Here is a 25793-nt window from a genome sequence, read left to right as displayed (position 1 = left end):
GATGGGCTGATTGTGATGAGTTGATATATTCTTGTCCTGAGATAGAAAGAGGAAAGGAGAGAGAAGAAGAAGTAGAAGCTCTACACATATACACAGGACAATTTATACTCCTCCAGCTGTAGCTTGTCTTTTACATCTCCATCCCATGTCCATGTTATCCTGGACAGTGTATTGCAGCAATGTGTAATATTGTTCATTGGCTTGAGATTGCTGTCCAGCTACTTTGGTACATTTTCATGTTACAATAACATATTAATTTGCAGTGAGGAAAATGTCTAACATCTCCTTTATGGCTTTTCTCTATTTAGAGGGAGGATTGTAGCAAACCTTAAAGAAAAACAAGCTAGTCTGATCTGAGATAATGTGAAACTTCAAGATCCCATGATGTCCTAGTTCTGTTTTGTCAGTTTTTAGAGGCAAAGTCCAACTGTCCAACGTTTTTGTAATTAAACAGTTTTTTTGCTTGAGATGTGAAAAATACTGGGTCTTGTTCGCTTATAGCCTTGTTTTAGTAAGGAATTTAGCTTGCATAGTCCCAGGTGACATACATCATATTTCTAGCTTAAACTCTTCATCAGTTATACTTCAAATATCTAAAACAAAGTACAGGAAATTCTGTGTTCTGTAGTTTCTAGGTCCTGCTCTAGGTTTTGTCTTCGGTTTTCCATCAATTAGTAGGATCGTTTGCCTGCTTTTATTATGGAAGCCTTCTTCATTGGAAGTACTCAAACACTGTAGCATATAAGACACTGAATGAGTAAAGAAGTTCAGTATTATGTGGATTGTTGTGACTAAAAATTCATGCAAAGTAAATGCAAAATTATACAAATAACATCTGCTGCATACTGCCAGTAGCAGTATCAGCATCTCTATTAACACTCCTTGTTCCAGCAGTATTGCTCAGCGCCTTCCAGCTCATGTGGTAAAATTATTTATTATCATTATTATTATTATTATTATTATTATTATTATTGTTATTTGGAGACTGGATGGTCTGAAAGCAGAGTGAAGTTATCGTAATGACAGTAGGTGAATTCTGGACATTAAAAAACAAAATGACCAATCCAGGTAGACAAGACTTGATTTTATTAATAAAATTTGTATTTTCCTCTTTGAGGTGACAGTTACAAACTTTGGTTCAAAAATAGAAGAAAATACGAACAGCAAGAAGTTGACTTTTGAAATCTTATCTTTACATGTATAAACGTGCATGAGAAAGTACCAGTTGGAAATGAGCCAGCAAAAGCTAGTACTATTTAATTTAACAACTTATAAGAAACAGAAACAAACATTTATTTTCAAGTCTTACATATATTATGAAAAATAATTACAAAAGGATTTCTGCTGCAAAATTAAAATGCAATTTCTACTTACAACTACCTGAATGAAGTGTTCAAAGGGAAGGCCAAACCAACTTTTTTGGTGAGATTTGAATAGCAAATTTTAACAATTTGGGTCAAAGACAGCTCTGTAGAAAGCAGTCCCCTCATGTTGCTTAGCAACTATGTAGAATCACATGACCTAGACATATTGCATTCCTGGCCTTCAGTTGAAATAACAGGAAAAATAATTTATATTAGTGGGATGGGCAAATATTTTATAGGACCATTCTGTGGAACTTCTAATATCCATTTTGGGAAGGAAACATCCATTACTGCTTACTAAAATTCTAAATAAACATTGCAAAAATCCATAAATAAATGTTTAGAATCCAGTAATCCAGTTTTAATATTTATGCATACCAGGTAAGCACAACAGAAACAAATTCACATGAGATACATTTGGGGGGGGGGGAAAAGGGAAAGCTATATGACTGATTTACTAATTTAATTCACACAGATTTTTAACAGAAGTTTGGGTTTTTTTGTTTTTTGTTTTGGTTTTTTTTTTTACATATTCTCCCTGCCCAAAAATATAAATTTATTTATTTTAGGTATATACAGATTTCGTATGAAATTCTGAAATTAGAAAAGAAAATAAAAAGTCTGAGGTATAGCACCATGGAACACAACACCTTTGAAGGTGCTTTCAGTATTGAAATTCATCATCACATAATAATATCAGCAGAAAAGGGTATTTGAGTGTGCTGCTCGAGATCTTCCAGTTTTGCCACCTTAAGGTTTTTTGGCGACTTCAAATAACAAAGCTCTTCAACAACAATATATACAAAGGGATTTTATTATTAATTAGAAATTGAAATGGCTTCACTGGCAATTACAGCTTTATTTTTTCAGAATACATAAACAGTATTGACAATGTAGTTTTGTAATTATAAAATAAGAGCCAGATACAATTTAGAGGCACATGCAAGTTTTGCAAATGGACAGAGAAATAACAGTATAGTACTGTACATAGAATAATTACAATTTATTAAACACTTTCAAAACACCTCTTTGTAATCAAAGGAGCACCATGTCATTTGTTCTTTTTTTCTCTTTTTTTAAACAGCACCAAAGGTATCCAAAGGTAAGGTGGGGCGTTGACAAAGTGAGCCCTATGTTGTCTGTCTGTGCCACAGCATCCTTGCAAAATTAGTTTAAGTCATGTGATTCTGGCCCTACAAGGGCAACAGTTACTTTCTAGATGAGACATAGGTACACAGCAAGACATATTTTCTATGCCATTCTTATTCAAAACTTGCATGTGGCATGAAGTGGGCTGGTAGCACCAAAGTGCCACGTTTTTGTTGATCTGATCTTTTTCTTAAGTTTAACCAAGGAAGCAGACAGGACCAACCTCAAATCCAAACTTTTGGTTCTGATCGCCAAAGTCATTGATCATCACATCGACTATAGGCACTTGGTCTATTTTAGGTGTGTTGATTTCAATCACTGTCTTTGCGTAGCCCTTTCTTGACTGTTAAAAAAAGAAGCAAAAACAAACATATCAAACGAGTAAGTAATATACTGTAGATCTTCATAGGCTACCTCTGGTTTGGAATTTATAATTGATTGCCTTTCATGCATCTGATGCTACAAATTCTAAATTTATTTTAAAAATGTGATATGGAACATTTCCAATTTTAGAAAGAGATCTGCCCATGGCTTTTTGACTTACTAAAATAAGCCTAGAAATGAAAAAACAATATGTAAGACATTTAACGTTCCTTAAAGAATTCACACCTATAGTAATTTATGATGACATTCTTGTAGTAGTTAGGAAGTTTTCCTTGTGAAGAAATCGCTAATTAGTTCTGAGAGACAGAAGAAACACCTGCTTCTAAGAAGAAAGACTCTAACTGTCTTACAAGACATTACATAAGCTTTTTGGACATGGAAGGAAATAGCAGTCTGTCAGGACTGATGCATTAGAGATGTTCAAAAGCACACTCTTAATTCCTAACAAAGGCTTTCTGCCGTCTCATTATTTTAAGTTACCAGGATTGTTGTCTCAATTTCAGCTGCAATGGTTTTTCCTCATAGTTTCTAATATCGTGCTGTGTTTTGGTTTTAGGATAAAGGCAAAAGGCTGTTTAGCTGCTTGCTGGGTTAAACTACAAAAATTGTACTTCATTCAGATGGTCTATCATTCCACTTTCAACTATGCCCAGATGAGCACATCCAAGCTAGAAGATCTGAATATTCTCAGCTTAGTGGTGGAAGTTACGCCCTAAACTGCTTATGTTGTCTCTGGAGCCTTACTCTCTTTCACTGCAGGTAATGACAGCAAAATAAAGATACAGGACATAGAAAAAGACTGACATGGAACAGTTGTATATTAGAATTTTGTTACTGAGAGGAGGAGACTCTGCCTTTATCTAAGTTGTTTCTTTATCTCAGAGACAAAGATGTATCCTACCACTTCCAGGTCTCATTTTCTATGACTGATTTCTAAGAAACTCACTTCAGAATGCTTTCATATCAAACTACAAAATAATTAATGAAGCTTTAACTGTCACGTTCTCCTGTAACGTTCTTGTTTTCAAACTATTCTGCTTCTGAAGAGAGCAGACTGCATTGGAGAGGTGGTCAGAGAGCTGATGAATGTTTGGACAGCTCTTGGGATTTTAGTTGAACTAAGAGCAGAAGGTAAAAGGTGCAATCCCTGAATTTCATCTGGCTTTGATAAAGAAATATATATATATATATATAAGAGAAAGGACATAAATGTTACCTAACTATGCAATTAATTCACTATGTGTTGGTTCTGACTTAGTTCATACATGTTTTTACTATATTTCTGATATATTATGACTATAAATATATTCTGTTCCTGGGCTGCTTCCTCTAATTATGCTTGTTTGCTTCTGTTCTTTTACACAGTGCTCCTACAAGAAAACAGCCTAGATGCACATTGCTGCTGACAGCCCATATCCATACTAGGTTTGTTCTATTTCTGTTGCTTGGCTTGTGGTAATATTTATTATTTTTTGTACATATAAAAAAATGAATAAAGGGCTGGTGTATTCTAGTTAAAAACTACTAAAGGGCAGTCTATTAAAAGTTAAGTCTTTAGAAAGCTTTTCTCAGGAGAAATCTGTGCAAAAAAAAAAAAAATAATTGTTTGATTTCTACTTTAATTGACAGGTAGGTTTTGTAAAGAAAGTTCTGAATCTCTACTTACCGCACAGCCATCGTGAAGGGCTTTGATGTAAGGATTGTTGTCATAAGACATCTCTTCATCATTTGATCCTAAGAACCTTAGTGCTTTGTCATAGCTGTCAGATGAGGAATCGTGCCAAGCTACAGACTGATGGCAGTTGTATGTGAAATTTTGTCTGGCAGAGGCACTCAGTAGTTTAAGGAATGTCATTTGAACCATATTAATGGAATTGCCTTCAACATCCAAATATGAAAGCTAAAAAACATAAGAAGCCACATGAACATTTATGTTAAAATGCAGAACAAAATTACTGTTGATAGAAGAACCACATAACTGTCCTTAATAAAAAAATAAGCCATCACATCCCTTTTTAAGAGATTTTAAAGTTCAATAAAGCTATAACTCTGTAAGTAGTTTTTCACATTGTAACAATATATTTAGGAAGTATACTTTTTTTTTCTAATGGGAAGGACAGGGATTTACCCTTACCATATCAAGTAAAACAGCAGAATCTCTTTGGGAATCTGTTTGTAGTTAATTAAAAAGTTATATCAGCTTGCACCCTCATTTTTCCATACTTAGTAGGTTTACAGTTATCTAGACTGGAGGAGGAAATCTGTACTTCAGCTGCTTTACTACAGTTAAGTGCTGACTTGTGGTCTGCCAGAAGCCAGATGCTCACCATCAGTTTTGCGGCTTTTTGTTGGGATTGTTGTGCATTTACAGTACAGTACAGAGCAGGCTGTTGTTAAGACTTGAGAGGAGCTGCTCTTATATTTAGGACAAAAGGACCACGTATGAAAAGTTTTAAGTTTGTTATTATCTCTATATTTTAAGACTCCTTGGAATCTGTCGATCGCTCATAACATGTACTTCATTTGTGAATAATTCTGTGTTGCAATAACCACTTACAAGTTTGCCACGCTTAAATTCACTAAACCAAGATCCTGGATTCTCCTTTGGCCATGATGAAATTCTAACCTGTGTGGTAGAACAGTGGAGATATAAGTATTTAGAAGATGGGTTAACAGATAAGGTTTTAAATTGCCTGGAACAAATTTCACATAACATAGTAAAAAATGGCTCTTCTTTCTGTGTTTTCAGCATCTTTAAAAGCTCTAAAATAGAATGTTTTTCTGTATAGATTGCCTTCAGATTCATTACTTTAAATGGAATCCAAGGTGATAGCTTATAAAGAGAGATAATTCTGTTTAATGCATACATGATTCTTATCAGATGGCCAGTGTAAATCACTGGTATAAATTGCTACTGTGAGGAGTATCTAAATTAAGAGTTTTCATTGGTTTTGATGTTGATATGTCTACTTCTTTTAGAAAAACTTTTGAAAGCCATCCTCTACACTACATGCCCCTTAGAGGCTGTTTATACCAATTAATACTTTGTTTTATATCTACTTTGCCTAGATCCAAATGAACCCACATGAGAAACTTAATAAGAGTATAACTTTAGATGTCAAACTCTAGATCATGCATTTAAACCTGCTGCATAGCTATGTTGCATTCCAGAATGCAGTGAAAGTTTTACAAGGATGTGCATAAAAGCACTATCTAAGCAAAAGTAAAAATGCTGTGTGTTAATTCTGTGCATCGTTTTACTGCTTTATTCAGATTATGTAAATTTAATCAGAAAGATACATATATGAAAAATGTGACAGTGTAATTATCCTGTTTATTTCAACATTGCAGTAGTATAGTGTTATCTGTCAACAGCCAAGTGAAAACACAGATTGGTACTTACTCCTTCAGATTTCTTATCTGGGTAGATGCAAGTTTCCCCACCTGCTGTGAAATTGCAGTACACTTTGAAGGAGTCTCCAGAACAACCCTGGTTAGGATCAATCCAATATTCCCCTAAAACAAATGAGAAAAGCCTTTGAAAATGTAAATGGTATTTGGAAGACCCAGATTTTTTACTACCTAATAGTGCTCCAGAATTTGTAGTGAAGTCATTTTATCTTCATAATGAGAAAACAGCCCTTTCTTTTCAAAAACATCACAGAATAGTTGAAATTGGAAGGGACTTCTGGGATTATCTGATCCAACACCACTGCTAAGAGACACATAAAGCACATTGTCTAGGTCCATCCACAGAAAGCTTTTGAATATCTCTAAGTAGGGATGCTTTGCAATCTCACTGAGCAACTTACTCTGTTGCCCAGTCAATCTCACAGTAAAGAAATGCTTCCTGATGCTCTGATGGAACCTCAGCTTCTCGGCTGAACATAAGCCAGCAGTGTGCCCAGCTGGCTAAGAAGGCCAATAACATCCTGGCTTCTATCAAAATAGTGTTGCCAGCAGGACCAGGAAGGTGATTGATTGTTCCCCTGCATTTGGCACTGGTGAAGTTGCACCTTTGAGACTGTATTCAGTATTGGGCCCCTCATTACAACAAAGACACTGATGCCCTGGAAGGTATCCAGAGAAGGGCAGTGAAGCTGGTGAGGGGTCTGGAGCACAGTCTTATGAGGAGCAGCTGAGGGAACCAAGATTGTTTAGTCTGAAGAAGAGGCGGCTCAGGGGAGACTTTATTTTTCTCTATAACCACCTGAGAGGAGGCTGTATTGAGGCGATGGCTGGCCTCTTCTCCCAGCTAACTAGTGACAGGACAATAGGGAATGCCTGAAGTTGCACCAGGTGAGGTTCAGGTTGGATATTAGAAAGAATTTATTCACAGAGGGAGTGGTGAAGTATTGGAACAAGCTGTCCAGGGAAGTGGTGGAGTTAGTCACTGTCTCTGGAGGTTTTTAAGGAAAGGGTACATGTAGTAGTTAGGGACATGGTTTTGTGGGCAATAATGGTGGTAGGTGAATGGTTGGACTAGATCATCTTAGAAGTCTTTTCCAACCTTTATGATTCTATGAACCTCTTGCTTTTTGGTTTGTGCCCATTGCCTCTTGTCTTGTCATTGAGCACCACTACAGAGAAACTTTATATGTATTTACATACATACATACATTTATATATATGTACATTGCCTTGTTGCTTTTGTTGTTTATAAAAAATAACACTGAGATCAAAGTCTATTTTTATGTAAATCCTTTTGTTTTCATTTAATTTGATTTAAAACAATGACTATTGTAGAATACTGCTAAGGGCTAGGAGGAACTGCAGTGACTTCAGAACGGAGGAGGACGGTCATAATGTATGAAACATACATTACAGGTCTCAACAATTTAGCTATTCCACTATTTCATCTGAAGGATAATTTATACTTGTGGTAATAGAACTCTCAGTGCAGAGGCAGCTTTAGGCAGAAATGAACTGTGGCCTAGGGCATAGATAGATATTTGGAGTGATTTGCATATCTGTGTAGAAAAGGCCTGACTGTAGCTGTCAAGTACCTAAAGCTTCCAGTCAGAGAAATGGAGTTCTCAGGCAAAACTGTTTTTTACTACTGGGTTGTAAGGGTGAACACAAATGAAACTTTGGACTGTTACAGGTGATGAAAACACATTAAATAATGCATATTGAAGTCAAATAGCAGGAAAAAGAGCTGAAAACTTGCACAAGGCTTCCCATAGTTTCAGCAGTCCTACCAGGTTGTGTTTTGCTTTGACTGAGATTGAGGTAATTTTCTTCTTGGCAGCTCATATAGTGCTATGTTTTGGATTAACAATGAAGATAGTGCTGTAACACACCGGTATTTTAGTTGTTAATGAGCACTGTTTACAGAGAGTCATTTTCTGTTTCTCAAGCAGCCTGCCAGTGAGGAGGCTGGGAGTGCACAGCTGACCTAAGCAAACCAAAGGGGTATTCCATACCCTATGTTGTCACACTCATGAAACTGGGAGGAATGGCAGGAGATCTGCTGCTACTGGTTGGACGTTGGTTGACTGTTAGTGAACAATTTCTTTATGCACTGCTTGTTGTTTTTTATCCTTTGGTTTCCTTTCTCACATTAAACATATTCATTTCAAGCTGCAAGTTTTCTAACTTTTGCCCTTCTGATTCTCTTCAAACTAGTCATATTGAAGCTGGAGAGTGAGCAAGTGGCTGTATAGTGCTTGGCTGCTTAATAACATTACACCACAACAGATTGGCAGGGCTGAGAATTCAGACCCTACAATGCTGGAGTGAATGAAAACTGGGGATGAAAGAGAGCTGCAGTCTATCCAGGGTCCACCAAAAATCAGATCTTTTAACAATCTGCTGTTGTAATTATAATGATGATTTCTGTGATAAGAGTACTTATCTCTAGCAAATTTCACAGCAGGACAGCAAATTACTTTCTTACACTAGTGTTCTAATCCAGTTTCAGGCAAAAAGTGGAGGTTTAGATGAAGCACAGCAAATCCTTTCACTGATTCTGTATTTTAATATAGGGCACACTTTGCAAGTTCAAAGCATTTATGATATTTTAACATTCTGTTGATTTGGGCTGTGTTTACTGAAAACAGTCTTTCCTAACTGAAAGTCTTGCCTCTGCAGAATTTTGCATTTTAATGAATGTGTTTACTTTTATTTTTACTGGAATAAAGTTACTTTGATATGAAAAAAGCTCCAAACAATAAGCAAATACTACTAAATGAAGAAGACAAATGTGGTCTATAAAAAACATTCATTATTATGGAGGTACTGAATTGTAAAATATGTACTTTTCATATAGCACATACTCAGCTAAACTATTCCTTATGGCAACCATCTGCTTTTATCTATCTAGACTGATAGCAATAGAGTATTATTAAACTGTCAAAATCTATTTTTTCTTCCACTTAAATAAGAAAAATATTGCTTTGAACTGGGAAAAAAAGTACCTATTGCAATAGAAAAGAAGTATGAAACCTAAAAACTGTGCAAAGGTTGGCTTTCACTTAAACTTTCCCACAGGATTAAAATCAGTTTGAAAGAAAGAAAGCAATGGAATAATTAAATAATTAAATGATTAAAATAGTCATTCAGAGTACGGCAACTAATTCATGCTACTCTGCACTTTACGAAGCTAGTGCTTAGTAGCATTAAATGGTATCAGAGAAACTTGCATATCTATTTGCTGAATGATACAGAACAAACAGTGGTCATTCAGTAGGCCAAATTACTGTTTCTAAGGATAAAAGAAAAGCAATTTTTGAGAGACCTATTCATTAATAAATTGCATATAATACCAGTGCTACTTCTTGTATTATACTAAGCTGAAGTATATGGTTACTAAATAATTTTCATTTCATTTAAAAGCTCTAAACTATCCCAGCACGCTGACGTTTGTGATTTTACTTCCATTGTTCTAAATAGCTTCAATCTTTCATCTCTTTCCTGTTTGGATAGTTCTGGAAACACTAAGCCCACATTACTAAAGAAGCACTGTTTTTAGCAACTTGAAAGTTTTATTTCTAAAACTAGATCTTATTTAAAAAACTATGGCTTTTACCAACAGACTATCTCTACACTCAGGCTTTATAAACAGAACACTTTTATACCTGCAAAAATTGATTTAAGGACATTTTTTATTTAGCCACTAGGTTAACTATCTACCAATAATAAATGATACTACCCAAGTTTCTTATCAGATCATCACTTCAGCCTTGTCTGCCTTTGTCATGCAGTATTAACATACCATCTGGGAAGTCTGGGTGGCAGAGCTGCAAGTCTTTGCAAGTTCGGGCTGGGTTGTTCTGAGTGCCCATTGGATATTTCATATGCTCAATGTCTTGCTTCAGTGAATTCAGTGAACCAAAGATCTCCTCCATGCCATCAGAATAATCCAGAATATTATCGCCAGCATCAGATACCATGTAATCTGGAGATCTTCTAGTCTTTTTGGGTGACTGGATTGGCAGTGGCTGAATTACTTCACCTGGAGGACCCTGAATGGAAAAATATTATCTTTTCTGTTGATTATCCAGCTGCATAAATATGGAGAGGAAGACAACAAAACATTGCTTGGAGATGCTTTGGATAGGCTTTTTTCAATCTATCAATTTAACTTATTTCCTTCTGATTTCCTTGGGCACACACACAAACAAACAAACAAACAAACAAAAAAAACGGATTCTAGAAGGTTAAACATTGTTTTGCTCTAAATTCTTCCCTAAACATTGCTGTCTGGGGAAAAGTATGTTACCCTCACATAAGTGTATAGAACTTATTTCTGAGTCCCTTTATATCTCCTGCAATTTCCTGAAGCAGAGGCATAGCCTCTGTGGGTGTTTCCAATGATATAACTTTAAAATTACACTTAGGGTTTATAAACCAGTATTTTATTTCAAAATTTGACATATTCAGATTTTCACTGTTTTCACTTTAGATTATAATGCTATGAGAAAGAAATAGTAGAAACAGAAAAGAATTAACATTGGGAAACGAAAGTCATTGCATTTTCTGTGCAAAGATTTACAATCTGTGTAAATAATCATTGGAAATTTGTTCTTTTTTAAAATATCTAACGGATTTTTTCAGAGCAAACAATGTATTTCTTCCCCTGGTAGATTGGTGTTTCCTGACAAATTAGTTTTCAAATAATCATTACTATTTTCCTTCTGTGTAAGTTCACAAGTGCCATTTTCTATTTGCACCAAAACAAGGTCATTATAACAGCAGAATATGCTTGCATATCAAAAAAGAATTCCTACTTACTGGAGGACCAGGTGGGCCAGGTAAACCACTGTCACCCTTTTGACCAGCAGGACCCTGTAAAGCAATGAAGTAATGTGTTGTTGACCATACTACTTAATATTAAAAAATAATGGACACACAGAAATGAAGCACAAAACCAGAAAATATGGAGAATTACTCACACTGGATCCTTTGGAACCTTTTGGACCTTGGGGACCCTATGGACAAGAATATAAGCATATAGTTGGAATATAATCCACAAAACACAGGAGTGTTTTGAACAGGAGAACTGGATGAAATTACTTACAGGTAAACCAGGAGGACCAGGGGGTCCGAGTGGACCAGCAGGACCAGAAATTCCCTAAGAAAGAATAAGGACAGAATTAAAGTATTTTTTGTATTGGTCTGAGTTAAGAAATGTAGATCTATTGAGAAAGGTAGTCCTACTAAGTGTCCAGCTCTAATTAGTTTCCCTTTAGGTCATTTGCTGGGGTCCAAAACAGTTTTTCAATTTAAACTACAATCTGACAGTTTTACTGTCTCTCATGCTTCAGCATGTATAGTTACGACACTGTTCTCCTTTAGATAAATGTTAAAGCTTCATATTTTACAGAGAGCTTTAAAACATAGCTTAATAACCAGGAAAAGAGAATCTGCTTTGGGTAGTACATAACAAGACTGGTTCTGTTAGTTATCTGATACCTAACAGGTCTACTATTTCCTTCATATGTGTCTGTCTGTCATCAACAGCCTGTGTCCTGGTTTTACCTTGTGTTTATACAATGCCTATGAAAGCTTTAAACTCTAGCTGGAGATTCTAGCTGGGTATAAATGTTTATAGTAACTTCATGTGTCTCCTGCAAGGAAGACATACATGAAACTTGAATCGAAGCAAAAGAATGTTTTACTTACTGCATCACCTTTGGCTCCAGGAGACCCCTGTGGGCCAGGAAGACCCCTATCACCCTTTTCACCTTGTTCTCCTGGAGGTCCAATCAAGCCAATCAAACCAGGATGTCCCTAAACAAGATAGAAGAAAGTAGAGTAAAAACTTGATATTTATAAAGCTGATGTGCTTTGTAAATGCAAATTAGAGCTTTCAAATGTCATCAGTTGTTTATCATCAATTCATTTGAAATACTATTTTGTAGGTATATTCACTTTCAATAGTTGGCCTTTGGATTTGGAGATTACTATCAAGCTGTGTATAATTCAGTGAAAGATTTAAATGCAACACAGTCCTTTCTGAAATAAATGCAAAAATAACAATAAAAGTGGGTACAGATTTCATACTAACTTCCACACTTATATGCTAATAAGAATATTACTTGTGGAAACAGATGTGCTATTCTTATTACAGCTATATAAACAGCTGATCCACATATATAAGCAAAAATTGTAATTCACAAGATACATTCATATTTCTCTCTATACATTTCTTCCCTGATATCCAAGCAATCAGTACAGGGTTGGGACTGTATTAGAAAATGGTATTCCCAATCTCTCAATCCATTATTTCAGAAGAAGGTATTATAACTGTTAAATATTTATACCTTGTTGTTATATAATGAAACCAATACTTTTTATTCCTGCTTATTGTAAAAGCAAAGGTTCTCTTTACATCAGTGTCCTTGGGGCTTTCATTGCAGGAAAGAGTCATAAGATCAATAAATTACTGCAAAGAGTAATCCTTTTCTTTCTACTTATCTCGGGGGTGTCAGATGTTACTTAAAGCTTCATCATTATCATTAAGGCTATGGAAAGCTGACTGATGGATTATTTAGGGTGTCTTGCTTTCTGAATTTAAAAAAAAAAAGTAAGTGTATTTCTCTGTTTTCATACAGACTTATGTACCAGGCCAAAATTACAAAGGCACAAAAAAGGTATAAAGACGTTCTCATATACCTTCTCTCCTTTGGAACCTGGATCTCCTTTCAGACCAGGCAAGCCAGGTGGACCCTAAATAAATCAAAAGAAGTAATGTAAAAGTAAGTTTTAACATACTATACAAATCAAGTTTTCCTGAAATATTTTAAAGGTAGTATAAGTATACAGGGTCATTCAGTGGATGATGGTTGTGATTCAGAACCCAAGATAACATTGGTACACATCTTTAGAATGCTGTAATGATGTTATTGTAGTATTTAAATTACTTTAGAAATCTATAAAGGCTGTAATTATTAGAAATTTATGAAGAAGGAAAAGATCTACTAAATTCATAAAAAGTACTGCAAGCATCCAGGAAATTATGTCAAAGAAATTTTCAGTTGATTTTTTGTTCATTAATTTTGATTGTGGTTACATTATATGCTTTATTAGTATTTCCACCATAATTTCTGTACCTATCCAGTTGTAAAACAGTAGTATGTACTTCTGCAGCCCTTTATTTCATAAGAGAATGGAAACAATCCCTTAATTTTTTTCTTCCAGGTTACTACACCTCAGTAAATGAGATTGCCGATAGTAACAGCTCCTCAATATTGCTTTGTTGAAGAACTACCTCATGCTTTGGTTCTGTACTTCAAGATGTTGTCTTGGGATTACAATTTCTTTGATTTACAACCTGAAATTTCTGCAACACTGAACTGTGCAGTTAAATTTTCTGAATATTCAAGTTCTTTCTACTCGACATTGCAAGCTTAACATCATCAAGGTATGATAGCTCCAATGGTATGTAAAACCTACGGTTCACCAATCTTTGGTAAATGTGGTAACATTCACAAAGAAAAAAAAAAAAGGCAGCTCCAAAAGTAATGCCTCCCATTTTATTACAGTGGCCTACAATATCAGAGATAAAATGAAAAAAACAGTGTTTTGTAGCTGAGAATTTATCCATAGTGTTCTTACTCTCTTTGTATCTGTTGTAGTATTCTTGGAAATAAATATATGGCATTACTTTTAGAGTGGCCTATATACTCAGGTTTTGCAGTATTTGTGTGGGCTATTCTGAACTCCTTTAGAATCTACTGTACTCTCTCTGGGCCTCTGTTCCTCATCTGTTGTATTAGGAAAATACTACTACCTTACAGATATTTCAAAGTGATATCTTCTTATACTTTTTATAAGTATATTTATACGAACTTTTCATAAATAGTATATATGAAGCTTGATAAAATCTCCTTGTGTTTATTTTTTCTTCTCCAAGTTAGTTTTAATTTTATTTCAATCCTGATTTAAAATTTTAGAGAAATTTTGGGGGATTTGAGGAATCTTCTGAGGTTTGTATGAATAGCATTGCTAGTTTTCTATAATTTGTACAAAATGAAGTGAAAAATTCAGGCTTTGTATATGCAAGCACAAAAAAGGCATTCATTTCTCAAAGGCTATTAATCTCACACTAACATGTAGATGCATTAGGAGCAGAGCTGCTGAAGTAAGTTGGTAACTCATTGGTATTAGTCTCTTGCTTGCAGTAGTTATGATACAAACAGCAGTAATAAGTGACCTTTTCAACCTGGCACAGTTTCAAGAAGTGCCATAACACTCAATGTACAAAATATTATTCAGTGTGTATTCTTTGCATCTCTACTTGAGAATATCATTAGATGCAAAAGCCTAAGCAAATACATAATTCATGAATAAAAGTTGAAATTTTAAAGCTTCTGGAATACAGAATCAGACATTCTCACCTGCAGTGTGTTACGTTCTACTTCAAATCTGCTCTCATACTGTTCTCCTGTTAGTAAAATTAGTGGGAGGGAGGGAAGGGAAAGATGGAGACCTAACCTCAACAACATATAGATAGAAATTGTACTTTTTTAAAATCCAAGATGAATTCTAAGTTACAGTAATGCATCTAAAGAAATTCTTGTTGAGCTGAAAGAAAGCCTGGGCATTTGGGAGTATTTTAATCATTCATACACTCAGCTTCAGATTTGAATTGAATAGCTAAGCTCTCAAATGTTAGAAGAGAAATCTTGATGCATTTGGAGCTTCTGGTGACTGATATATGAGAAATGGATGTTTATTACTGAAGAATTCAGTACATTATAATTATTATTATTATCATTATTATTATTATTTTATTTCAGCGAAGAATTGTAACCAAGGAGATTTCAGTCCCATTATTTATGTGCTTCATGCCATTCATTTGTAAGTCAGGCGAATTACTTAAGCTATTCCTTTATTGAAAGCATAAACTCTTTAGAGAGAGTATTTATTATGGATTTAGCACAGGGCAGTCTTTTCAGTTTTTCACTCTTTAATTAACATGCTGGCCATATAGTTTGGATATTAATTTCTGCACAACATATTGAATATGAACATCAACATTTTGTGCCCACAATGTTGATTTTTTTAGCTTTATAGAAAAGTTTACTAACATAGCAAGTGTAGATAGAAATAATGATATAATTTGGTAGTATGTTATGTTACCTAAGAAAATTTATTTGCTCTAATCGCATTAGAAACACGTAGCAAAATTTGACTGCTTTGCATCAAGCTAACAGGAATGTATTTTGTCCCAGTTCTACAGCAATTAGGGTAAGGGTAAAGCTAATTTACAAAGCTGTGTATTTACTGTAACTTGCCTTACAGTACTACCAGAGCACTAAGAGTACCTCAATACATGCTTTAGTACTAACAGGTTGCTGTCAAATTTATCAATCAGAAATGATATAGACTCAATTCTAGCTGAAATGATAAAAAACATCCTTATGGAAGGTGAATTTGGTTTTATCCAACAGTATGGCTAAAATTACAGTTTCATTATTATACTCCTAGGAGCAACCAATGTTGCTCTGGTATCTATTTTATCTGATGTCTTCCTGTTTAATTTGTATTCCTATTTGCTTATGTATTAGCAAGGATAAATATTTTATCAGTTTCATGGTTGCACCACTCAATGCCTACTGCAATATTATAAAATAATGTTAATGTAAAGAGCATTAATATAACTTGAAAGCATGAAGAAAAGGAGAATGGCCAATGAATTATATAATGCCATTCAGCTTGCATTGTTGGCAACCAAAGTTGATATTGTGACACTGCTATTTTGTGCTCCACAGAAACATGATATCCAGCTCTATCCGATGCCCTAGAAACTGGGAGCTTGTTTCACTCAGATCCTTTTAAACACTTCACTCATGTATTATATTTCCTGGGTCTGCCACAGTGAACAATGGACAGGTCACCGTTGTTCATTTTTACAAAACGAACATGTTTTTTAGTAATGTAGAAGTATCTTTTTGGGTTTACTTCTAACTTATTTATTTTTTCTCTAAAGTATAGGTATGATCTAACATTTTACCCCAGGCAGTCACTAAAATCAGTGCATGCAAAAAATTACCACTGGAAAGGAAACAAAAGGATTTAATGTGTTAAGATTTGCTGATGTGGGGACAGAAGTTTTACACTACCTTATTCTTTTCAGCTGGTATAAATCAGCTGCATTCAACACAGTTGCCTACTAAAGTAACGCAGTAGAATGAAGCAAGTCATAGGTATCAATTTCCGACAGGGTAGAAAAATAGCAAGTTTGTGCTAGGAACTGAACATTCGTTTTTCTATAATATGCACAGACATGTTAATGGTGTGTTTTAAAGGGTGTTTTTTCTGTTTTGGCACTGAAGAGAAGCGTACTCACCAGAGGCCCAGGAGGGCCATCCTGACCTGGTGCTCCAGGTAGACCTTGTTCTCCCTAGAGAAAATATAAAATTAGCTTTACTGGAGAATATACAACAAATGCAACATTTAAAATATTTTATGCTCAGTTTACTCACCACAGGGCCAGGAATGCCCCGGAGACCCTCAGGGCCAGGTTTTCCTGCTGGTCCCTGAGGACCAACTGGACCTGTCTTTCCAGGAGCTCCTTCTGCACCAGGTTCACCCTAGAAAGAAATAAGAGGTCAAAAAAGAATAGTTGGCTAAACCTGGCATGGTAGCTGCAAAGTGAAAGTTTCTTTGTTTTTCAAAAGTTATTTCAAAACAGTGTTCCAGAATATTTTAATGAATGAAACAATGACAGCTTCATACAAGCCATGGGGTGCCAGCAAAGCATGCTTATCCTCATTTTTCACAGGGGTGAGTTAAATTGGGCCTGCACTAGTGACAGTCCGCTATGTACTCTGTTATGTACTGCTATTAATTTTGGGTCTTAATTTGGATTTTACCGTTTACTTGTTGCCTTACCTGTTTTGATAAGTTTCACACACTCTGTGACTAATAAGCAACTCACTTTTAATTTACAAATAGTTTATTTTTTCATGTCTCTTAAAATATAATTGCATATATTACCTTTGCACCTTTTTCACCTTGTCTGCCTTCAGCTCCAGTTGCTCCAGGAGGTCCCTGTGAAAGAGGAACACCAAGCTCATAATCTCAGTTCTCTAAAATATTTCCATAGTGAAAAAAAAATCTGAAATTGTCATTATAAGCATTAATAAGTAATAACTACTTTAAAAAATTACATTTATTTCTTTACATTTTATTCATAGAATGAAAATTCTCTTCTGTCATATCAGCTCTTTTTTCCTTCATAAAATTTTTGGGGATCTTATAGCATCTAAAAGAACATGCATTACTTAACACCTCTGACAGGATAAAGTTAAAAACAAAGATATCTTTTGGAAAAAATCAAAACAATATAAAAGTAAAATACTTATTTACATTTACAGTAACAGTTTTAGACTCCCTTTTTATTGCAGTATTTCTATTCACTGATTCCAAAGATCTGTCATTTCATAATGCCAAGAATGGCACATTCTTTATTCTCTAAGTGAGAGATTGGCCTTTTAATTAAAAATAGGTATATGCCTCAATATTATCCAATAAATATGAAAGAGAAAAAAAATAATCAGGTGACTAATGGCCATTAGGATGAAATAAAGATGCTAACTACAAAGAACTCTCGGTAGTAGGTTTCCTGCTATTGCTCTACAAAAGCTCTGTTTAACTAAGAAGGGAGAACATGGTACTGAAGGATGATATAGAAATGGAATAAGGTTCAGATGAAGGCCATAAGACAGGAGTTGCAATAGTCCAGCATCACTCTGGCTACCTGTTGCTGACATCACCCATCTTTCATTTCTTATGGTTTCAGTATACTGGGAAAGCTACTTCTTGCCAACTAATGAGCAGCTTAAAGCAAAAGGAAAGTTATCAAATATAAGGTGATTTTCTGAATCTATAAACTAACAACCTAAAAGTCATCTATTCAGTAATTCAACAGTTTGTAATACAGAAAAAAATGTCCTAAGGAATAGCAATTAAAAAAAAGCCAGTAATTGTCATTGACTTCTTTTTACTTTATAACAATAGGTGAAAAAAATACACTAGAATAAATCACTAAGACATTCTTAATTTTACAGGTATCTTTTGTAAACTAAAATCTCAGTTTGATTTTACAGCAATTTTTTTATATGACAGCTGAATTTAGTCCATACTTTTTACAGCCTGATATATTTAATAGTCCACTGTTACTGAACACATACCTTGAACACAATTCCACCAGATTTAATTTAATTCTGGAAAATTTACATTCATTTTGTAAGTATTTACATAAAAGTACTTTAAAATAATTCATTTGATTCTAACACTAAGCTTTTTCTGTGGTGGAATTGAACATCTGCAGTATTGTATTAACCTTTTGGCCAACAGAGGTAGTTCAGGTTTTCCATCAAAGGTAATGCAAAATGAACCGAATTACCCACAGTGGACCCTGGTCATTTGATGTAGCTCTCAACAGATTGTTCTCCTTGGTACTTATAAAAACTGCAAGTATTAAAGGAGACTTAGTTTTACCTCTTTGGAATACAGAGAAGTTAAAAAGACCTGAACACTGTGAACCACTTGCTGATTCTTTTTGACAGGAAGAACAATTTGCATAAATACTGTACCAATAATGATCTCTGATGCATATACTTCTTTGCATAGCTTGTAACTGTTTGAGTGGATCACAATTTGCAGATACGAAGAAAAATTATTAGCAGCTACGTAAATACACTCAGGAATGTTTTAGAAACAGGATGTTGTTTTTTATACGGATTAATTTATGTGCTCATGCTCTTTACTGCTCTCCTTTCATTCAATTTGGTGTGTCAGTTACAATCTACCTTAGTTAAGAAACTAAATATGTTTGTGTGGTAGTTTGTATTTGAGAAATATGATCTCTTAATAATCCACAAATGCAGCTGCATTTGAAGTAGCAGGTCTAAAAACACTGTGATCACTAAATTAAAAATACAGTGAATCAAGATTGCTAAAACAAAGAGAGTACATTCATTATCAAACAGTGCCAGTGCTGCACTATGAGTAAAGCAGCCCAATGAACTGTGCCTTCTAACAGGGTGTAATGGCTGGCATGGCACAGATGTTGCTTCTACACTGAAAGACTGCTAATTGCTATTTAACTTGCCTTCCTCCACTTGAACTTTTGGAGTGTCTAATAAATTTTAACTGACAAAAGATCTCAATATCAATAATTTACAATAATGCATGGCTCACCATCCTAGCTGCCATGGTGACTGTTAAGATTGTTACACTACAATTTGGATGTAGAAAAGACGAAAGAACTCATGCAGAAAGAAATACGTCCTCAATTTTTCTTACATGAACCTGTTGGTAAATTTTGTTTGTTCTTCCATAGTTAAGATTTTCATTAAAATACTTTAATCTGTTCTTATAGCTACTGGCCATCTGACTAAAACCATGATTTCCAATACAGTAAACCATGGAATATTATAACCAAAATGGAAAAAAATCTTCATAGTAATATATTTTTTTTTTTTCCCCAAATCATTCAACATTGTATACAAAAGGCATTAACCAATAAAACGCTGCTTTTCAAATTCTAGAAGTTGGCTATGCTGTGGAGAATTGAAACCTGTTCTCATATTGAAAGCAGGCACTATATGCTCCAGTTTAGAACAAAAATGTATCTGAGATCTGTTTAAGTTCTAACATTTTTAGCATAATATCTAGACCCTTAGATGTATGTGATCTAGACATCTAATTGACTCTAATGCAAGCAACAGAAAACACAGCTGAATGGCCTAACACACTGAAGGGCTATGTTTATTTGCACCATAGCTATTTCGATGTATACAGCCTTCTCAGTAAGTTTTTTTATATTTTATTTGGTATATGCAGTGATCATTTCAGAAGTCATAAACTTTAAAATATTATGAGTTAGTTAAAATTCAGTAATATCTGTAATCACTAATGGACTTTATCAATGACTGTTATAGGGTTTCTAGATTATGTTTTTGGAATTTATATATATATACTTGAACTAGTTTTTCATCTGAATATGGAACTTTGTTCTGAAGATACACTGGTCTGTCCCTTATAAAACTGAAAGCATTTATGGTAATAGAACTTTCTAAAAAGCAGTGATAGAAATATTTTTTAGGAGGAGCCATTGATAGGTCTGAAAAAAGCAATGTATTCATTACAGTACACATTTGTGGATGCTCTAATGATCCATTTTTGTGTCAGCCATAGACTTTAAACTTTTCTTTTGATTAAGACCTAACCTGAGTGCTCAGCAGCACGCTAGGGAATTTTATCTCTTCAGAGGTAAACATGATGGAACATGCTCTCTGACATGTAGCTCCAAAATTTCATTAAAAGAATTCATCACGCTGCTTGTCCATTAGACCCTTGCACAGTTTTGGAGCAAAGCTCCTGCTGTTGTGTCAAAGCCTTTAGAGCATCACAGTAGAACAGTCATTTGCTTATTCACATTAATAACTAGGAAGAAATAGTTTCTTCTTGGCCTTCACTTGATAGCTGAAGGTCACTGTAACTATATAGCTGAGAGTTTCATAGATACATTGGGAAAACTTTTAAGTTCACATCTTGTGCTAGAAGTTACTTCCAAGAGAAAGCTAGGGGAACCTCTTTGGAACCTGTAATGTTAGATGAAAACCGGTAATAAGCGTAATTTTCAAAGATTGGCCAGTGAAACTGACTTCAAATATGTTCCAAAATACACGGGAAGATGGGAATGAAAATGAATGGCAATAAATAAGGAGATCATACAGTTGAGGCATTCGAAGAGCCACACTTATAAGTTTGAATCCTGATCTCTGTCAGCTTGTCATTTTAGAGACAAAATGACAAGAAAACAAACAAAAAAAAATAGGTGGAATGTTGCTTTGCAGTAATATTTCCAGAACTGCACCTTCAATAATAGCAGTCTTACTACTGAAAGGGTGCATGTCGATGAAATGACACTTCCTGGGGCTTTTTGTTGAAACTGGTCTTATCATGCAACTGATGAAGGCTAACAAAGCACATTTTTTTCCATTCTTTTTGCCAGCAAAGTAACAAGCCTGAAAACCTTTGTTGTATTTTTCTAGTAGAACTTCAATACAGTACAGACTTCCTACAAGACTGAATCATTCAGGTACTCAGGTCATATAGAATCTGACTCTACAAACTATTTGCTTCAGTATTCAGGAATTAGATATTTTATGACAATAGTTTTTTCTTCACACTATTCATAAACTGGAGTTGTATTAAAATGTGTGACATTATATTTGAATTTTTAATTTTATCTAGCTACAGATAGTAATATATACTATTTACTAGGAATGAGCTACTGCCTTTTCATATAATAAAATAGGAAATTCTAATCTGATGTAGAACAAACATACTAATTGAAATATGGATTGAGTGAATATTAGCAGTTCTAGTGATAAGGTTGTTACTGCTACCATAATATTTTTATAGGATTATAAATGTTTTGCAAGTTTGTAGAGCAAATAGATTATTGTGTAAAATAGATCAAACTAATGAGGCATGTCAGTTCACTCAAGCCCATTACACTGAGCAATCTAACACATTTTGTTAAATAGCTCTCAGCATAAATTCAATGATGCTCCCATCTTTTATTTTAAAGTGTAAAAACAGTATCCAATCACTCTCTGAAACAGACCTAAAGGTTGGTGCATCTACCTACTACAATTCTGTAAGTATATTATCTACTGGTTTTGATTATCTATATTTGTAAACCTGTAAAGCTTCAAAAATTTTAGAAATAATGAAATATCTTCATAAGCTACAGAAATGTCTCACTGTTAATGTTATAAGTCAAAGGGATGAGAAAGATTTTCACTAAGTTGCATTTAAATTATTTCAAGACACAAAAGCAGTCACTTCCTTTCTTATCCCTGCCAGCAGTCATGTACCTATGGATGATGTGTTATTACTCTCATTGTCACTCACTCTGATTAGCAGGCTAGCAAAAATTCTAATTTTTTTTTACCCTATCACATACTGAATTCACTTGAGAGAGAAGAGAAATCACAACTACCGATAAGGAATATATTCATCCCTATATATTTTTTTTTTCTTGAGGCTGATCATAGAAATTCTTCTAAGCTCTTTTGAAGGAGTTACTGTAAGAGGACTGGCTTTAACTCTACTGAAATAAATGAGAAAAAATAACCAGATCGGCCAGATGTGCTAATCTCTTGAGTGGGCTAAGTGTGGACTCTTCCACTATTTTCCATGTTCAGGCTGCCTGCAGATGCTAATTCCAAACTAGTGAACACAAGATTTGTCCATTGTCAGTACTTCATTGGTAACTGTACCCTTAACTCTAAAATCTCCAGGTCTGCAGCTGACTTTTTGATCTCAAGCTGTATACAGACGACTACACCAAACATACGCTTATATTCCTCTTGATTTGTATTCCAGGACATGCTATATATTTTAACAGATCTATTTTTAACTGAAAATCCTTTACAAGACTCATGTTAAAGAGTTTTCTCTGCTGTTTGTATTTTTTATTTCTCACATTATTAAAAGAAACTTTAAACTTACTGTATGAAGTGTCACAAGATGGAAAACAAATAGCTGAAATACTCTAAAACATAATATCTTTGAAAGAGAGATGTACAAGAGGCAATGAGAAATGACTTACTCTCTTTCCAGGTGGACCAGGTGGGCCAGCTTCTCCTGAAGGACCTGGTGGACCCTGCAATGGAAAGCAATAGGCTCAGTGGTAACAATATATAAAATCATTTTCTTAAATGCAGCAAACATCTACAATATCTCTTTCAATGGACAGAAAGTAATTATCATACAGAAGTGATACTTGCTTAATCAGCAAGTCCTTTCTTAGAGTCGTCTTTTGCAGTTTTTAGCAGATTTTGTACAAAATGCAACTACTCTTTTTTTCTCATTTAAAACAAAACATTTCATCTCTGGAAGTGTCTGCACAAAAGTAATATACAGTCTACTGACTAACTCGATTAAGAACATTTCTTGCTTTCTCAGGTGCGGAAATTGTTACTTTTCCTGTATTTTTTTACTAGCTTCTGTAAGTTAGCTGCCCAATAAGTCGCTTTCTATTGAAAATATTCCACACTGACAGCCATTTGGCCCCCCCACATAGGTATGCTGTGATACTCTTTGAAATATTTCAGGTCTACTGAACAGTTTGATAAGTTTTTCTTCATGAGCACAACACTCTAAAAGTACTTACTGTGAAGCTAGATATACAGATGCTCATCCTGAACTTTTCAATTTAAACTCTGGTTTATAACTTATTTCTAACCATATGTTGAATTACTAGCATTTTTCTTTCACATTGTACTGTATAAAATATTTTCCTGATACTCAGAAATTCCAGAGCTGTAAAGAGAGTTTCCAAAAAGGAAGCCCTAGCTTTTTGCAGTAAAAAATTAAATTCACAATGCCTCAACAGCAACAGGAATCTCCAGAAGGTTAAGAGTATTGATTAACATTGCTTCCGTAACTCTTAGACTTCACATGAAATACAGTGGAAATTCCAAGATTAAGATTCACTTCATAAAGTGAGCTAACGAAGATTACTTGGCTTTAGCATTACTTTTTTACACTTTTTTATAAGAGCTGCTCTCATTTTAATGCATCTCAGCATTAAAACAAGCTGTTTATTTCTCCTTCTTTTGGTTGTATCTATTATATAGGTAATTCTAATTCTACAAGGAAATAAAGAGACTTTTCAGTACAATGCAAAAAGAATCTGTTTAGAAAACATTTGTTAGAGTATGAATTCATAGAAAACACTGATTCAGCAAAAAGTACTTTCTCAGCACAGGTGAAAACATGTAGCCAAAAGAAAATGACAGAAACTACTCACAGGTTGACCAGGATCACCATCTTCACCCTTCTCTCCACCAACACCATCTTGACCCTACAGAAATCATGTGAAAATAAACAAAAGGTAGAAATTCAGATAAATTCAGTAATGTAGTTTCAAAGATGAATATAAGAACACTAGTTTTCTGCAGAGAATTTTCCTACAGACACTCATTTTCAAAACTTTTTAAAGATTTCTAGTTTTTTTTAGGATTTAAGAAATATATGAATAGCCAAAGCAATAAATCTGACAGGAAAGACCTCCTTTTCAAACCAAGAAGAGATGGTGGTAACTGCAAGCGAATGCAGACCAAGTCCAGGACCTAAAACTGCTTCTCGAATATACTTACAGATGGACCGGGCTCTCCAGGGGGACCAGGATCTCCAGGAAAACCAACCGGACCCTAGGTAAATCAGGAAAAAAACAAGGAAGATGTCATGCACAGAGAAGCAAGTAACAGTCATCAGAAATATTTTGTTAAGAATATAATAAATTTAGTTCCAATGTAGAATTTAATCTGTAGTAATTCAGTAATGTAGTAATTCAGTAATGTTCCACTATGCTTTGTGTTAAAATTATTAAGCTTACTTACTGGGTTACCCTTAGGCCCATCATCACCTGGAGGTCCTTTAGCACCTGGTGGTCCGGCTGCTCCAGGTGGACCAGCCTCACCTTTTTCTCCCCTTTCACCTTTTGGACCCTGTAGGAAACACATGAACAAAAAAATATTGTCTGCGAATTGAATGGCTAAAGAAAGATTACAGTGGCAAAACTGTTTTTCAGATCTGGGCAATGTTATTCCTCATTAAATGTTGGTATGTGAATGGGATATTAGGCCCTCAGCCTCAGATTGGAAAACCTCTGAATCTCAGGTCTGAGTGCAAACATCTGCAACCAGATGTGAGTCTGAACCTATTTTGCATCAATGAATTGCTTTCATAGAGAAAAAATATGCGCATCAAAGCCAGTACTCTTTTAAGGAAGTCTTCACAATTTTGTCACATCTTACTATAAGATGTGGCTATAGTTATAAGGAAACAAATTGCATTTCAATAGTGTAAGAAAGGTCTGCACTGAAAATTTAAACACAAAAACACAAGTAATATCATTAAATGTTTCTTAAAGTAAGCACTACCTTATGTTTTTGTTTACTGTGATACAGGTTAATAAGACAAAACCAAAAGACTCACAGATGTTCCAGATTCTCCAGGAGGTCCAGGGTTACCAGCTTCTCCGGGTTCACCCTATACATGTGTGAGGATAAATTGATGAGTCATTAGGTAGAGTATTTGTATGAATTTGCTTCTGTTATTACATATTTTTTTTGCATGCTTATTCATGATAACAGCTTACAGGAGTTGTCTCTTATTGACTCTACCTAAAGGCAATTGGGACACGTGTTTTTGCAGAACTGGAATCTGAAATTTTAGAAACAGTCTTTCAAAATAAGCTTCTGGTGAGACAGGGAGGCTAACTTTCCCTTTGGGCTTTGGAAGATATTCCCCTTTATTATCCCATATATTGCAAATTTCCTGTTTGTCTTTTTCCTTTCTTGGCACAGAAAAGTCAAAGAAGTATGCATGTGTGTGTATATATACATGCTTTTTTTT

General features: G+C 34.7%; 1 protein-coding gene across 1 annotated transcript in view; it reads right to left on the bottom strand.

Annotated features, from left to right (window-relative positions):
- Positions 1-1912: 1912 nt before the first annotated feature.
- LOC104912368 (collagen alpha-1(XI) chain-like) overlaps positions 1913-25793 on the bottom strand; it is an 81595-nt gene continuing 57714 nt past the window's right edge. Inside the window, exons 2-19 of the mRNA XM_031554955.1 lie at positions 25374-25427; positions 24776-24883; positions 24533-24586; positions 24184-24237; positions 22981-23034; positions 17346-17399; positions 16832-16939; positions 16696-16749; positions 13017-13070; positions 12024-12131; positions 11419-11472; positions 11294-11329; positions 11133-11186; positions 10114-10363; positions 6301-6413; positions 5455-5523; positions 4564-4797; positions 1913-2856 (exon numbers count right to left, since the gene is read on the bottom strand). Coding sequence (XP_031410815.1) covers positions 2710-2856; positions 4564-4797; positions 5455-5523; positions 6301-6413; positions 10114-10363; positions 11133-11186; positions 11294-11329; positions 11419-11472; positions 12024-12131; positions 13017-13070; positions 16696-16749; positions 16832-16939; positions 17346-17399; positions 22981-23034; positions 24184-24237; positions 24533-24586; positions 24776-24883; positions 25374-25427 — 1659 coding nt within the window. The 3' untranslated portion in view covers positions 1913-2709. The remainder of the gene's footprint in view (positions 2857-4563; positions 4798-5454; positions 5524-6300; positions 6414-10113; positions 10364-11132; positions 11187-11293; positions 11330-11418; positions 11473-12023; positions 12132-13016; positions 13071-16695; positions 16750-16831; positions 16940-17345; positions 17400-22980; positions 23035-24183; positions 24238-24532; positions 24587-24775; positions 24884-25373; positions 25428-25793) is intronic.

This window comes from Meleagris gallopavo, chromosome 10, assembly GCF_000146605.3.
Source record: "Meleagris gallopavo isolate NT-WF06-2002-E0010 breed Aviagen turkey brand Nicholas breeding stock chromosome 10, Turkey_5.1, whole genome shotgun sequence".
In the NCBI taxonomy this organism is placed as follows: Eukaryota; Metazoa; Chordata; class Aves; order Galliformes; family Phasianidae; genus Meleagris; species Meleagris gallopavo.
The sequence above is the reverse complement of the archived record's forward strand: the minus strand, read 5'-3'. Positions and strand labels throughout refer to the sequence as shown.